Source organism: Semicossyphus pulcher, unplaced genomic scaffold (assembly GCF_022749685.1).
Source record: "Semicossyphus pulcher isolate SPU_LCO1_2020_fin unplaced genomic scaffold, fSemPul1.0.p SCAF_22, whole genome shotgun sequence".
In the NCBI taxonomy this organism is placed as follows: Eukaryota; Metazoa; Chordata; class Actinopteri; order Labriformes; family Labridae; genus Semicossyphus; species Semicossyphus pulcher.
This window is the reverse complement of record NW_027211696.1, coordinates 12,186,297-12,199,735: the sequence shown is the minus strand read 5'-3', so window position 1 is coordinate 12,199,735 and position 13,439 is coordinate 12,186,297. Positions and strand designations below refer to the sequence as shown.

Genomic DNA, 13,439 nt, shown 5'->3' with positions numbered 1-13,439 from the left:
GTTAAGCCATGCAAGTCGCTTTTAGTTAAGACAGCTCAAACAGGTATTTTAGTCTGGGACTAGGCTTAAGCCTTGTCTGTGAAACCGGCCCTATGATATTCATGTTTTCATTGGAAAAAAACTGCCTAATTCCACAATTGGTCCTTTGCACTGGTGGAGAGTAACCAAGTACTTTTACAGGACTACATTTAAAAAGAGAAATACACTTACTTCACTTTCCATTTATTTCACTGCTGCAACAGCTAGTTATCTTCTTAAATCCACATTTAAATCTAAAACATGAACATACAGATGCTCTATTAAATACACCTGTATGATAAAAACCCACTTTCAGAGCCTTTAATATTAATCAATTCACAACTCTTCCTGTGTCCCCTTTCGAATTTTGTAATTGTGTGTGCGCACGTGGTGTGGTGAAGGGACCTCAGTTCATTCACACAATCACAATCTAGGAGTTATCAGCTCCAAGGACAAGCAAATAAAAGCCACCCTGCCAGTCCGGGGACATTTTATCAAGCCCTGCTACCCTCAATCTGCTCACAAACAAACCAGGAGCCAACTCGTCTTTACATCTAACTTCTAAAACACTCCACCTGCTCAAATAAATGTCACAAAGTGCAAATGAGAATAAATAAGACATATTTTTTTCCAGTGTCTTCTATTGAAGATAGGACAGTTTAGTGTATACATGTCCGTTACTCACAGGCCTTTGTTTCTGTTACATCACAGCAATGACCTTAATGAAACCCTGATGGCAAGTTTAAGCAATAACTGTGGCCTGAAGTAGATGATAATGATTCATGTTTTCAACTCCATGTTGCTCCTCTGCTAAAATCTGGAAAACCTGTGAAACGTTTAACTCAATCATTAAATCCATATATTTTTTAAGAAAGGAAAATCACCATTGTTGTTGCAGTCTTTATAATTGATTTGGCTCAGTTTTCACTGTATTTGCTGATGGTACCAAAACAGCCCCTTTCCTAAGTACTCTAACTATCCCTTCATTGACACCAGCTGCCGTGATCCAAATGTGTTCAATTCACAATCTTGAGGATCTTTGTTTCATTGTCTTTGGAGGCACCTTTCATGATAAGCCGTAATTGCAGGTATTGTGATCCTCACTGCAGGCCACTTCGCATGTTGTTGAATTTGTGTCTTTTGATTTGCAGCTTTTATAAAGTGTTTTTGTCTGCAGTCATCAGTCTTTACTCTGTGGTTCTGCCATAGAAACTGCAGAAACTGGAATGAACAAGTATTCAGCTTCAAACACAAGTGAGTTTTTTTTCTTGGGTATGTCGCTATTGTCACAGATCTTAGTTTAGCTAACTATTTCAAATGTTCATTGCTTTTAGCTAACTATTTAAGCCTTTATTACAGAACTTTTAGCAAACAATTAGCATACAACCATTTATCCATTACTTTTAGCTAACTATGTCAAATAAACGTTCAGCCATTACTTTTAGCTAACAATACTCCATTAAGCTACTTCTAGCTAACTGTTTCAACTAAATGTTTATCCATTACTTGTAGCTAACCATTTACTTTTAGCTAGCCATTATAACAGTCTATCTGTAGCTAACTATTTCAACCATTTAACCAGTACTTTTGGATGACTATTACAAACGTTTATCCATCATTTATATGGAATTATTTTAACTAAATGTTTATCCATTACTTAAAGCTAACGATTTAAACTTTCAATCAATTAAACTGACATTATTTTTAGCTAACTATTTCAACTAATTGTTTATCCATTAAACTATCACTAGCTAACCTTTTCATTTACTGTTTATCCATCATTTTAGCTGTTTCAAATATTTATACATTTTGTTTAGCCAGCCATTTTAACACTTTATCCATTACTTTAAGATTACTATTTAATCTGTCGATCTACTACTTCTAACTAACATTTGAGTAATTAATCCATACGTCTATTTTATCTAAATATCTATCCATTAATTTTAGCTAGGCTACTATTTCAACTGTTTAGCAGTAACTTTTAGCTAACTGTTAATGCATTACTTCTAGCTATTTCAACTGAATGTTTAGCTGTTACTTTTAGCTAACTGTTAATGCATTACTTTTAGCTATTTCAAATGTTTAGCTGTTACAATTTTCAACTGTCAATACTTTTTAGACCACTGTTTATAGATTAAGCTACTTTTAGCTTACTATTTCAACTGTTTATTCATTACTTTTAGACTACATTTTAGCTAACTGTCTAGCCATTGCTTCTTTCTAACTATTTTAGCAATTTAAGCTAGCTATTTTAACAGTTTATCATTACTTTTTAAAAATGTAAACCGTCTTTCCATTAGGATACTTTAACCTACCTAGGCTATTTCAACAGTAACAATTTCAACAGTTTATTCATTACTTTAAGCAAACTTTTTCAGTTGGGACAACTGGTGTTTCAGGTGTCAGCTGTCTCAAAATGTTATTTGGAATCACTGATTTAACATCACGGCTCCAGAGGGTAAAACGTACCACAGAGACACATATATCAAACTTCCAGTTAAATGGATGCTGTTTCATGATCTGCCCTATAAGTGACAGGTTTTATTATGAAACTGATCCGTGGGCCAGGACATATCATTCTGACATATCAAATGTTGCCTTGTGGAATTTTGGCCCATACATTTTCCAGTTCGGACTCATGCAGCTCAGGGTGACTTTCATTGAAACCTTGGCACTAAGGCCCTGTTGCCTCACCAGGCCTTTTTTTTTTTTTTTGGAGTCCCCTTCCTCCACCCCTCACCCTCTACCTCTGGTCAGGGTCGATCAATACTTCCCCTGTAGCTTATCACTAATGTGGAACTGGCTGTTTGTCCAAACCCTGCTCTGTCTACATAAGGACTTGGACAGAACAGCATCAAACCCAAATGCACCACATATCACCTCATGAACGACTCTGGACGCGCTACTGGACTTTTACCTGTTTGGAGAGACAAAGATGCACCGCTGTGAGAGGGAAGGGGCAGTGAGAAGAGAGTACAGGGAGAATTAGAAGCAGGAGGCTAACCTTTCATTATGAATGAGTGAAACTGGGAAGAGGATCCACTTCAGAACCTTCAGGTGAGTTTTCCTGAGATAAGTCTGGATCTCTTTATGTCACTATTTTATGACTTAGGTTGGGCTACATGGGCGATGATACATTTTGGTGGCATTTTCAGCTCAGAAATGTTATGCATATTGTTAAAAAGTGAAAAATTAAGATCTAGTATTATATAGGTATTTGCTCGATTTTATACTACATAAAAAAAATTAAGAAAAAGTTTTTATTGAAAGATAAGTGGATCAAACAGGTGGTCTTTTACCTTGTTTGCTCACACACAAACGCACAGCTGCAGTCGTCCCACAATGATTAGAAGAAGACTTGACAGGACTTTGGACACACTTTTTTTTCAGGATTTTCATGTGTAAAAATTAAAGTCCTACCTAGACAAGAATAAATAAAAGATAAGTGTGACTTTAGCCGTCTTTGAGTGTTTTTACTATCACCGTGTGCCCTTGTTTTCTTAACATTTTCTCTACTATCTTTCTCTCTTTTCCTCTCTCTATCGCTCTTTATTGACTCGACAAGTAACCAAACTTTTTCTCTTTATTTTACCAGGTCGTCCATCTGCTGGTTTTGTATTACCTGCCTCTGCGTCGGCCGCATCTACAGGAAATGCTGTCCTCCAGAGCTGTGGAGTGTGACAATGGTGTTTGTGTCCTGTGTGTCAAACGCCATTATCACACTAAATAGCTACAGTGTGAAAAGGACCTCAATATACTCTACAATTTCCTGTGTTTTCAAGTTGAATTTGTTTCTGTAAAACTTTCAGTGTGAAGATTTGTAATTCTTTCCTCATTCAAAATGTAATGTCCAGAAATGTGTCGCCATCTTGTTCCTATAGCTTGGGACATGTTACACCATGCAGGAGGGGCAGAGATGAAAATAGACATGCATGTGTTGATACGTCGTACATGATCTGGAGCCTTTGAGTGTGACCCACTTACTCGTGCATTTCAGGTGTTAATTTGCCTCTCGAAGATCTCCTGGACACGAATAGGAGGACCATTTGTTGTCACGCTGCTGCCAACTCTTTCAACATGTAAACAGGTCACCGTATTCAATGTAATGTTCTTTTTTTATGATTGTCTTCATGCATGCAAACAACATAAATAAACAGTGGTTGTTGTTTGCCTGTTGCTATAGAGTGAAATTTGCAAATAATTTGGCAAAAAATTGCACAAAATACAAACACTTTATAAACCTCAAAACCAAGCCGTATGTATAAGGTCAAACATATTTGCATATTTACATCCTGATGCAATACTCCTCCCCTCTCAAACCTGCCAAAAGTTAATAAAAGAAATCCAAATGCATTCTTAGCTAGAAACATCTCTTTAATAACAAACATCTACTGTTTGCTTACACACTGGCCGTAGCTGAAACCTGAGAGCCGTGTCAGCAATGTGGGTCAGGGATTTAAAAGTCAGCCGTGAGAGCAGGACAGTGCGGCTTATTATAAAGAGACTGTAATTGAATAGCTGGCATGCTACTGAGATCAAATGGGTTGTGTATGTAAGAACATTTTGCTCTGAATGCCAGGTTTGTATGATGTGATTATTGGGTGTTATTAACTTATTTGTCAGACTGGTGCCATATAGACGCTTGAATCGATGCCAGATATCCAAAACCAATCCAAAAAGCAGGATTACATTATTACATATTAAAATAATAAATCAATAAATCTTCACATTTTACCGCAAATACATTCAAAGACGCACTTTATATGAGCTTTTTGTGTGTACAAAATGTCTTTCTTTTCAGAGTATTTGTTTGAGCTCATCCTGAAACAAACATTAAAATAATGTCACATTGAATTGAAGTAACTTCCTCTCCTTGCAAACCGCACTCATAAACTACTCACTCACTCTGCATCACTGAACCCAAAACAATAAATGTCCTCTGATGTGTGTACTTATCATACTATACTTGGAAGACATTTCCTATAATCAATTAATTAATAAGTTCATTAATTTAATGAACTAATAGTTTGAAAACATCACCAAAGTAGAAAAAAAACAAAAGAATCATTGCACTTCATCAATAAAGCAAACTCTAAGACATCACAGTTCAACACTGTCCCCACAAACATCATTTTCAAGTGTTGCTTTAAAATTGTCACCGGCTTCCCAAATAAAGTGTCCGCCCCTAGAATATAATACTCTCTAATACTGAAACCATCTCTGTTGAAATCTTCACAATAATAAAAATAAATCTCTCAAATGTTCAACATGAGATTAAGCAAAAACTCTTATGTCACTGGTTGCGTAACGATTGCTCCATTCAGAGTCAATAATCCAGCTCCTCCATGATGTCGCCTGTCGTCGGCAAAAGCCTTGAAAATGTTGCTCTTAGAAAGACCCTGACTCTGCTTTACAATGTCCAAAGTAAGTGAAGCAAATCACCAAAAACCTCACCGTGTCAATAAAAAAAGAAAACCCCAGTCCAATGTTCTCCTCCTACTATGACTTGCTCTTCACTGTAGGCCCAAATGTTTTCTTCTTCGGTGCAGCAGCCGGTTGGGGTTTGGGTTTGGGAGCCGACGCAGGCTTTTTGGGTTTGGGCTGCAGGGACTTGAGGCCCAGGATCTCACAGTACTTGTTGCACTGGTGCAAGGCTTTGAACTGGTCAATGAAGGTGGTGGCGCAGTTTCCTTTGAAGCCCTTATATCTAAAAATAAATTAATTATTAATATACAAAATTACATGTAACAACAATTTGCTTTAATTTTCAGTCTAAGAGATAACTCACCCTTTCTTACAGGTAGCTATTCCAACATCAGTGAGCCTCATTCCCACTCCTGAAAACCAAAACCATCAGACTGAAATATATGCTACATTTTTGGTACAGTTAATAAAAGTGAAATTGTATTTGCACTAGGGATGCACGATATTGGATATCCAATATGCCGATATTTTACAACTCATTTAGCCGATTACCGATACTGATACCGATACCAATATTTTTTTCCCGCACACCTAATTGCAGAGATCATCAACTCTCTTCTGTATTGGAATTAGCGTACAGTATAATGATGATACTCTTATCACATTTGTTATGTAATATTCATTTCTTGTGCAAAATAAGAGAAATACTTAATACTTAAAACTGCATATTTATTTATGTTAATTGCTTTCAAACAAAATTCATACAAAAAGATACATCCTACTTAAAACTTGGATGATGCTCTCCCTGAGACAATCATAACAATACCCACAAGTTTTGCTTTCTATTTCAGACACTTTGAAAAACTTCCACACCACGGACATTTTGGCTTCTAACTCTCTCATGCTGCAGGTAGACACACGTGACGTCATCACGCTGCGCCGCGCGGGTCTTCTTCGCACCGGGGACTTTGTGCCGAGGTCGGGCATTTAATCAAGTATGCAGCAGCCCATTATTTTATCGGTTAATTATATCGGCGGATATCGGCGTGTTCATTTTTAAGCCAATATCGGCCGATACCGATAACGTGCCGATAATATCGTGCATCCCTAATTCGCACACAAAGAAAATATCTAATTTCCCCAACCTTGCATATCAGTAACCAGCAGGTTGCCCTCAGTGTTGTGGTAGACCCAGTGCTGGAAAGCACAACATTTCTGTCCTGCCTCCGAGTCGCGTCTCATCAGGTTGATCTCTTTGCCATCCTTAACTGAATACTTGACAAAGTCACCAATCAGCTCCTCCTCCAGTGTGGCGTACGGGATATCATTGGATGGACGATGGACCAGGTAGATGGGAATTATCCTAGTGTGAGCACAAAGTGTTCAACATTATTCGGAAGAACTTTATTGTGCACAAAAGTTATAGCTCATTATGCGGTATCAGTCACTCACTCTGGGGTCTCTCCGAAGGCTTCAACAGACTGGGCTGCAGTCGTGTACGCCTTGATGTACTCTCTTGCTGTGTTCTGGACCTGGCACTCCTACAGAGCAGAGAGTCTATTATAACGCTGTATGTATAAAGAAATCTGCACACAATCTCTTAATCTACAGAAAGTCAACAGTGTGGGGCGAGCAATAGAAGACATCTCATAAACACTTTGATGAAAGTTTGTGTTTGATGTTATACTTGGATTTATAAAGGACTCTAACATCAGGGTCCTGTGTCCTTCTTACCTCTACAGCCAAGCTGAAGTTCTTCTGAACCAGCTCGTCGTTGTTCTTGGTGCCGTAGCTGATAGCGTTGTGTACTTTGAGCACACAGGAGTGGCCGGGTACCAGCAGCGGTATCCCACCCGCTTGCAGCGTAGTCCGGAAAGCCCGCCGGTGCATCCCCTCCCCAAAGTGGAGCTTTTCAGTGATGATACTGGCAGGTTGATTCTCTCCAAAGTATTGGTCCGATAAGAAATCCTCTTTGAACAGCAGCCTGGAACAGCGGACGTCCTCTTCCTCACTTCCAACCTCTACAGGGGCAGCTAGAAAAAAAAAACAGACGCAATGTTTAATCTGATATTTGTGAAAATCAAAAACAAAAGCTCAGCTGTGTTACATCACGAAGCATGCTGAATGATGATAACTTACATGTGATGGTCTTTGGAGATGAGGGGATGACAATCTCACTGAGCACTGAAAAATAGTGAAAATAAATAAATGCAATGTTTTAACTGCATATTTTTCTTGTCCATGTTAAAGATAGTTGTAATCGTCAAGTCATGTTTCATACCTTCGTATGTGAGCAGGTAGTCAAGGGTGACCGATCCTTGTGAACTGGCGAGCTGACACTGGTACTTGCCCAAGTCTTTGTGGGAAGCGTTGGAGATGGTCAGTGACACTCTGCTCTCGTCCCCTGCACTTAAGAGAGAGGCGCAGTGTGACGAAAGGTACAAACGCTGCTTCACAGGCTTGTATAGCGCTTTTCTAGTCTTGTGACCACTCTAAGCTGCTTTTACACTACATGTCACATTCACCCATTCACACACTGATGGCAAAGGTCTAAGTGCCAATTTCCAATCAGGATTGATACCCATTCATACCCAATGGCTATGCCACTGAGAGCAATTTGGGGTTCATAGTTTTGCCCAAGGACACTTCGACATGTGACTAGAGCTCAGGATGACCGACCCTACCACTGAGCCACAGCCGCCCCAGATACATTTTCGTCTGGTACAGAAGAGGGTAGAACATGAGAAAACGCATTGTAAAAATAATGCAAACCATATACCTTCTCTTGATTTCGGCCAGGACTGTGCCGTCTCTGCTCCAGGTGACGGTGTAGTTAGTGAACACAGCCGTAAATTGGCACCACAGGCACAAACTCTGAGGGTCCCCGCTCACAGACACGGCCTGGATAGACTTCACCACCTTGGGTTCTGCAGAGATTGTCACGTGCTGTTATTAAGAGATGAACACTATGCAATGCAAGCCAACTGCAGATGGTTTGATGAGTATCACTTACCTTCTGTTGGTGTGATTTTCTGCTTGACCACTTCACTGTATGCCTTCTTACGAGTTGCCCCTGCATCTGTCTTGGCTTCCTCCCCCTTTGCATGGATAGAAACATCTGGCTTCGGTAGTTTAGACTCCAAAGCACTGACAATCTTTCCAAACTTATTCTCTGACAGGCGTCGCCTTTTGATAATATCATCATTCGGAGGACTGGGGGAGTTTTTTGGTTGGTGGTCTTTATGGCCTGTTGGATGCAGTGTTAGTTCTGCCTTGGAAGCTTTGGCCTCTGGTTTCTGGGACGTTTTCTCAGCACCTTGAGACTTGTCACTGTCCTTTTGGGCTTTCCCAGCTGTAGTATCCAGCTTGGCCTCAAACATTTCAATCCTTCCTTTCGCAGTCTTTGGTTTTGCTCCATTCTCCACTTCAACCAGTGGCTCCCCTACACTTTTCACTCCTGTTGCAGTCTGAGTATGTTTCTTTTTCTTCTTGCCATGTGGCTTACTTGGAGCCTTCTCATTTGCCACTCCAGTATCAATAACCAGTTTAGCGTCTTTGTCCTCAAGCGCAACTGGAGTGTTCTCGCTGGTATGGTTTTCTCCGGTAAGAGGCTGATTTTCCTGCAGTTTACAAACTTGCTGGGCCGAAACATTGTGAGGTAAATTCTCTTGCTTCTTGGAAGCTTGTGCACCATGATGGTGGCCAGCTGATTTGTCCTTTTTGGAACGTGTTTTGCCTTCGGAGGTGGACTTGTGGGTTTTGTGAGGCATCTTTTCGGCTGTCTTATGGTTCAACTCAGCCTTCCCAAATCTTACGTCTGTGTCGATGGGCCGAGAGACAAACGGGTCATTCAAATCTAAAGTGAAGTATGCAACACGGTCCTTCTCTGAGATGATAAAATGACCCGCAGGGACGACAGCCAAGTTTGATAATTCTCTACTGATGTCATTAATCTCCTCAGTTACTGTTTTTCTTGCAGTGAAGCAACACTCAGTGTTAGAGACCAGCTGTCCCTCTGATGAGGATTTCTCAGAAGACTCTACTGTATTTTCCTTTTTATTAACCAAATCCTCATCACCTTCCAAAGATTGTTTGCCAGTAATCCCATCCAAGGTTGGCCAGAGAGCGCAAGGTTGTATGTGACCACAACTGAGGCCTCTGTTGTCATTGAGATTCCTTTTGGCGCAAGTTTGATCTCCGTCCAAACTGCTGCTTGTCCGACAGATGAAGGAGGAGCCGATAGCGAGAGGAGCCAAGGGCATAATAAACTTAGGACTCCCCCACTGTGGCTCCAACTGACACGCTCCGTCAAAGTCCGTTAAAGTGTCAGCTAACACGTGTCCAGAAACATTAATATGCAGGCCAGGTTTTAAGTCCCCATCTTGCACGTGCCAGTTTGTCAGAGTGTGTGTGTTGAGGAAACGAGGATCTGCTGAACATTCGGTTCCTTCACGCTCAACCCCGGCTGGCCCGCTGTTTCTTTTAGCTTCCTGCTCGGCAGTAGAGCCTGGCCAGGAGGTACTTTGTTCATCTGTCACTTCACAAACTTTACCTCCAAAGGGCTGCAAAAAAATGGTAAAAAGTTGGGGTTATTTTAAGAAAATGTAAAGTTCTGAGACTTGACATATTTGTCCACAATCATTTTGACCATACGCGACAGTATAAGATTGTCAGACTCCACTGAGACTGTAAAATTATAGATTATATTTTACATTGGTTTTAAAGCATTGGCATAACCATCACTAAGAAGTTCAAGGCAGATTCTGATATTAGACTACAAGAACGTGCTATCTCAGAATTCTTATCTTCAACACATACCTTTCTATAGAGCCAAAAAGCAGACGTTTATGAAACACCATGCCTCTATATCCAATCCCACAGTCCATATGTACTGCATGCAAGTCAGAGCCACACTACTGCTGCTCCAGCTATTCCTTACGCACCTAACCCAAGCAAAGGCAGCCTCATAGGACCACGGACCTGTTGGCATTCTGATCCTGGGTTTTTAAAGGAGTTGGGTAGGAGTGGGTGTGTTAAAGGGCGAGCACGAAAAGAGAGAGAGTGTAAGTGGAATCATGTTTCAATCCTCAGCTGTGCTCTCCTCTCACCCCTCCGCCCTGACACGCCACGGATGCATGCTATTATCAACAAACTCTTGGCTATTATTAGGCGCCATTTCTCTCGGGCTGAAGTTTTCCTCTCAGGCACTCCTGTTTCCTCCAGCACACACAGCTGCCAGTCTTTGAGATGGGAGCCAAAGGACTTATCCAATAATAATACAGAATCAAGCCTAGGCGACGGCTCTTGGGTGCAAAGTGAATGGCTCCAATCCAAAGCAAGGTGACAATGCTTGCGAGTCTGACGTGTGGTGACCAACGCGGATTTCACTCTCAGGAGTACTCGCCGTACCTCCTGACTGGCTATCAATACTCTAAGTAAGTATGACAACACTGACAAGGGCAGAAGTGGGAATGTCTCTCAATGTTCTGGCCATGTTTCCAAAGTATGTGACTGTTGGCCAGCACGACTGATGTGAAGGTGATTGCTCTTATTCTTTCTATCGTGAAGGTTGAATCTTTCCACTGCTCCCTCTCTCTCTCTCTGACAATCACTTCAGAGAAAATGATGTGTGGTAGAACGTTTGTAAAGGCAATTGTGTGGGATCGTATTTAATGCTATTCCCATAACGCAGAGCACAAAGCACAAATTACCTTTGGAACTTAAAATTGACAAAAGAAGACCAAAGAATCAATCAAAAAATCGATTAAGTAAGTCATCTTACCTCATCCGTTATCAGCTCTTCGGGTGCATTTCGTCCCTCAAACTCTGTATCCTCTATTATATTCAGTATGATTGAATCGTCTTCATTGCAGATGAAGCTATTAGTTTCCAAGGACGCAACAAATCCACCAAAGTGAGAAAGGTCCAGATCAGTAGAAGAAGTTGATCCGGGGACCACGCCTACGTCAAATCCTCCAGGAGAGGCCAACATAGCACCAGTTGATCCCATGGAGTGCTGATGTGAGGGGCATGAAGAGTTCTCCGGCTCCCTTTGTACTTGCGTGGCTTGTATTGAATCACACAAGGATTCAACACTCCGGGAGCCGTCGGTATCTTGGAGATCTGGTCCAGCAGCTTCGAGGCTCAAAAAGAGAAAACTCTGCCCAGGGAGGACTGAGCCCTCCGGGATGTTTTGTGCCACTAGAGGCTGATCCTGGACACCCATGGATGGTTGCAAACGTGTCTGCACTGCTGTGTCTGGACCCTTTCCTTCTTCAGACGTCTCTGTATCTAAATGAGTATTTACTTCTACTAGGGCTTGTGTCAAAGCGTCTATCTCAGCCCCTATCTCTGTGAAGGCAGCAGTAAAGTCTTCTGGTGGAGCCGCGATGATCTCTGTCCAGTCTGAGAGTGCACTTGCCCAGCTGTCCACCGACGACCACCTCTCAACCGGTGGCCCCCAACCTTTAGTGTCATCACTGGACCAGCCAATCCCCTCGCTACCATCAGTGTAGTAACCTGACACTTGTGTCTCTCCTGGGGGAAAAGGCCAGTCACTGGTATCCGTAAGCACCTCTTGTACCACAGAATGACACGTCTTGTCCAAAACATCCCGATCTTCTGTATCCTCACCTGCTAGATACTGGCATGCGTCCAGCCAAAGCTCAGTAGGGCTGTCACTTTGCTGTGGTTGTTGTGTTACATCAGTGACCTCCACTTTCCCTGGTCCTGCATCATTTACTGACATGAAGCCTGCCTCACAGGCATCCACAGCAGGTGATTCTAGCCTTGCATGATGGCTCACGTGTGACTCATAGTCAGCCAGAGCTCGTTCCTCACTAGAGCCGTGATGACATTGTGTTACAATGTTTTCTGAATCATCCATCAGGACATGTGTATTGCAGTCAGTGTCTGTCTTCTTTACCCCGGTTTGTGATAATGGCTGGTATTCAGGACATTTAATCTCCTCAGGATCTTCGTTAGAGCTCAGGATGAAGTCCTGTGTCTCACTTTCAAAGATATAGAGCTCTGACACTGGTGCTGTGGCTGTATCACTCTCTAAACTATCTGACTGATGGGATAAAGACCTTGATAGACAAGTGGCTTGACTACTTTCAGGACTGAAACTGGGGATGGAGAGAGGCTCAGTGACACATGGCTTCATAAAGCCCTCAGAAGTAAATGACAAGGCCTCAAAAGGTTGAGCTAGACTATTTTCTTGCACAACTTGTTCTTGCTTAATGTCTGAAATATATTCAGATAGGGGGGAAATAAGGTCATGAGAGAAGTGAGATAAAAGAGGTAATAAAGGTTTCGATGAACCAAAATGGCTACAAACCCTGAAATCATCATCCTTTGGTGTAGGCTCTGAGCAAAGTGACAAACACTCTAAATCTGATCTGAAGTCTGAGTCCTTGCTCTCTTCCTGAGGGAGGCAATTGGAAGCGTTTGACGAAGTCTTGGTTGATTTGTCAGTGACATCCGAGAGATCTGAAAGTGTCTCGTATGTAGACAGCATGTCGTCTGTAGGACTGTGCACAGGACAAAGAGAGTTGTTATCAGTTTGAGTGTCTGTGGGAGCTGGTGGTGACCGTGTTTGGTCATCCGTGCAAAGGAGTGACGGATCCATCAGGACTTCTAGTTGCGCTGCTTGAGGAGAGTGTCAGCAGCAAGACTCCAGCTGCCAAACGGCAACTTCAGGTCAACATTTGGGATGAATGTCATAAAGTTCTGCACCCACATTGTTTGTGCTTGGCTCTCCTGGTGTCCTTTCGTCCTGGATGAAAGTGTGTCCTTGAGTCTTTAGATACAGCACCTGCAAAGTGAAGAATGACATAGAAAGGTGAGACTAAAAATGAACCTGTGATCACAGGCTCAAGTGCATGTTTACTTCCTGGTTCTGAAGTAGTTAAAGTGAGGCCCAATATCTCCCTCTAGCTGTCTATCTTAGCTGCAGGAAATGCCCCTTTAAATGGCATGTTGCATCTATTTAAGAA

At 41.7% G+C, this 13,439-nt stretch overlaps 1 protein-coding gene across 1 annotated transcript; it reads right to left on the bottom strand.

Annotated features, from left to right (window-relative positions):
* Positions 1–4,332: 4,332 nt before the first annotated feature.
* On the bottom strand, positions 4,333–13,072 carry alpk2 (alpha-kinase 2). The gene is made up of 10 exons (XM_069673868.1): positions 11,225–13,072; positions 8,456–10,004; positions 8,222–8,369; positions 7,724–7,851; positions 7,582–7,626; positions 7,177–7,475; positions 6,895–6,983; positions 6,588–6,805; positions 5,807–5,855; positions 4,333–5,725 (listed from the first exon to the last, which is right to left on the bottom strand). The coding sequence occupies exons 1-10, from the start codon at positions 13,070–13,072 to the stop codon at positions 5,518–5,520; spliced, it is 4,581 nt and encodes a 1,526-aa protein (XP_069529969.1). The 3' UTR covers positions 4,333–5,517.
* Between the last annotated feature and the right edge of the window lie 367 nt (positions 13,073–13,439).

Coding starts and splice junctions, on each gene's coding strand:
- alpk2 (XM_069673868.1), bottom strand. CDS start 13,072: ATGGATCCGTCACTCCTTTGCACGGATGACCAAACACGGTCACCACCA. Junction 7,852..8,221: donor CTGGCCGAAATCAAGAGAAG/GTATATGGTTTG, acceptor CTCTCTCTTAAG/TGCAGGGGACGAGAGCAGAG. Junction 7,476..7,581: donor ATCTCCAAAGACCATCACAT/GTAAGTTATCAT, acceptor TTTTTTTTCTAG/CTGCCCCTGTAGAGGTTGGA.